Source organism: Sinocyclocheilus grahami, unplaced genomic scaffold (genome assembly GCF_001515645.1).
Source record: "Sinocyclocheilus grahami isolate Dianchi unplaced genomic scaffold, SAMN03320097.WGS_v1.1 scaffold3676.1, whole genome shotgun sequence".
In the NCBI taxonomy this organism is placed as follows: domain Eukaryota; kingdom Metazoa; phylum Chordata; class Actinopteri; order Cypriniformes; family Cyprinidae; genus Sinocyclocheilus; species Sinocyclocheilus grahami.
In genome coordinates this window covers 1-916 of record NW_015508763.1, presented here as the reverse complement: position 1 = coordinate 916, position 916 = coordinate 1, and the positions used below count along the sequence as shown (strand labels likewise).

Sequence of the window (916 nt, the reverse complement as noted above, 5' to 3'; positions counted from 1 at the left end):
TATTTAAATTCTACGCATTATAGGGGACTGTAGTTTCTCAAATTAAATAATCACCCAAATATGGTTGTAAAGAAATTGAAATGGAAAAGGTAATCGATAATGGTGAATTTTGGGTAACCGTGAATGCGAGCAGATGTTATGGCCACATTGAGCACAAATAGAGATGTTAAGAAAAGTGATGTAGAACGAAATACATCTTGAAACCTCAAAACTCAGCTTCCCAGCCGTCAGTTCTGCAGAGCCTTCTTTCTGAGTTTTTCTTGTGGGGAGACAGGCCCGGTGCTCAGAACTGTAAATAAAACATCTACCTTATCAATTAAACATGCTTCTCGTAAAGAGAAAGTGAGAGAAAACCACAAAGAGAGAAATGCTTTGTTATAATTCATGGCCTGTGGTGATTTTTCAAAGCTCACGTCTCTGTTTAACACACCTTACTGCCACGGTGAAATGGCAAGTGCGAAACGGACGAGTCACATCTGTAAATCTGGCTTTAGTGCTGTAAATAAGCTAAAACACGCCAAATACAAATATCCTTCTCACGAGCAATTTCTGATTGTTCCAAGAAGCATTGATGCATTATAAATACACTTGTGAAATCTACGTTGTGTTGTGTATCTGAAGCTGTGGAGCATGCTGGATGGAGCTCTTCTGAAGATCTGTTCACGGGACACTAAGGACTCCATGGACTCTTTCCACGGTGGATGGGTGACTGACCTGCACTTCTCCCCTGATAACAGAGTACTGGTCTCTACGGGCGGATACATCAAGGTACACGCATTATATAGTTGACATCACTGTATACAAGCGAACTCTGAGTGGCGCACCCTGGAAAAGAGAATTTTTTTTGGTTTGCTTAATTTAACCTGGGGGTGCTTCATGTGTGGTTATGATTTAGAGCTGGGTAAAAATAATAAAA

General features: G+C 40.5%; 1 protein-coding gene across 1 annotated transcript in view; it reads left to right on the top strand.

Moving 5' to 3' along the window:
* The window catches only part of LOC107576431 (apoptotic protease-activating factor 1-like), a 2340-nt gene extending 1445 nt beyond the window's left edge, over positions 1 to 895 (top strand). The window contains exon 3 of the mRNA XM_016262609.1: positions 622 to 895. Coding sequence (XP_016118095.1) covers positions 622 to 789 — 168 coding nt within the window. The 3' untranslated portion in view covers positions 790 to 895. The remainder of the gene's footprint in view (positions 1 to 621) is intronic.
* The last annotated feature ends 21 nt before the right edge of the window (positions 896 to 916 follow it).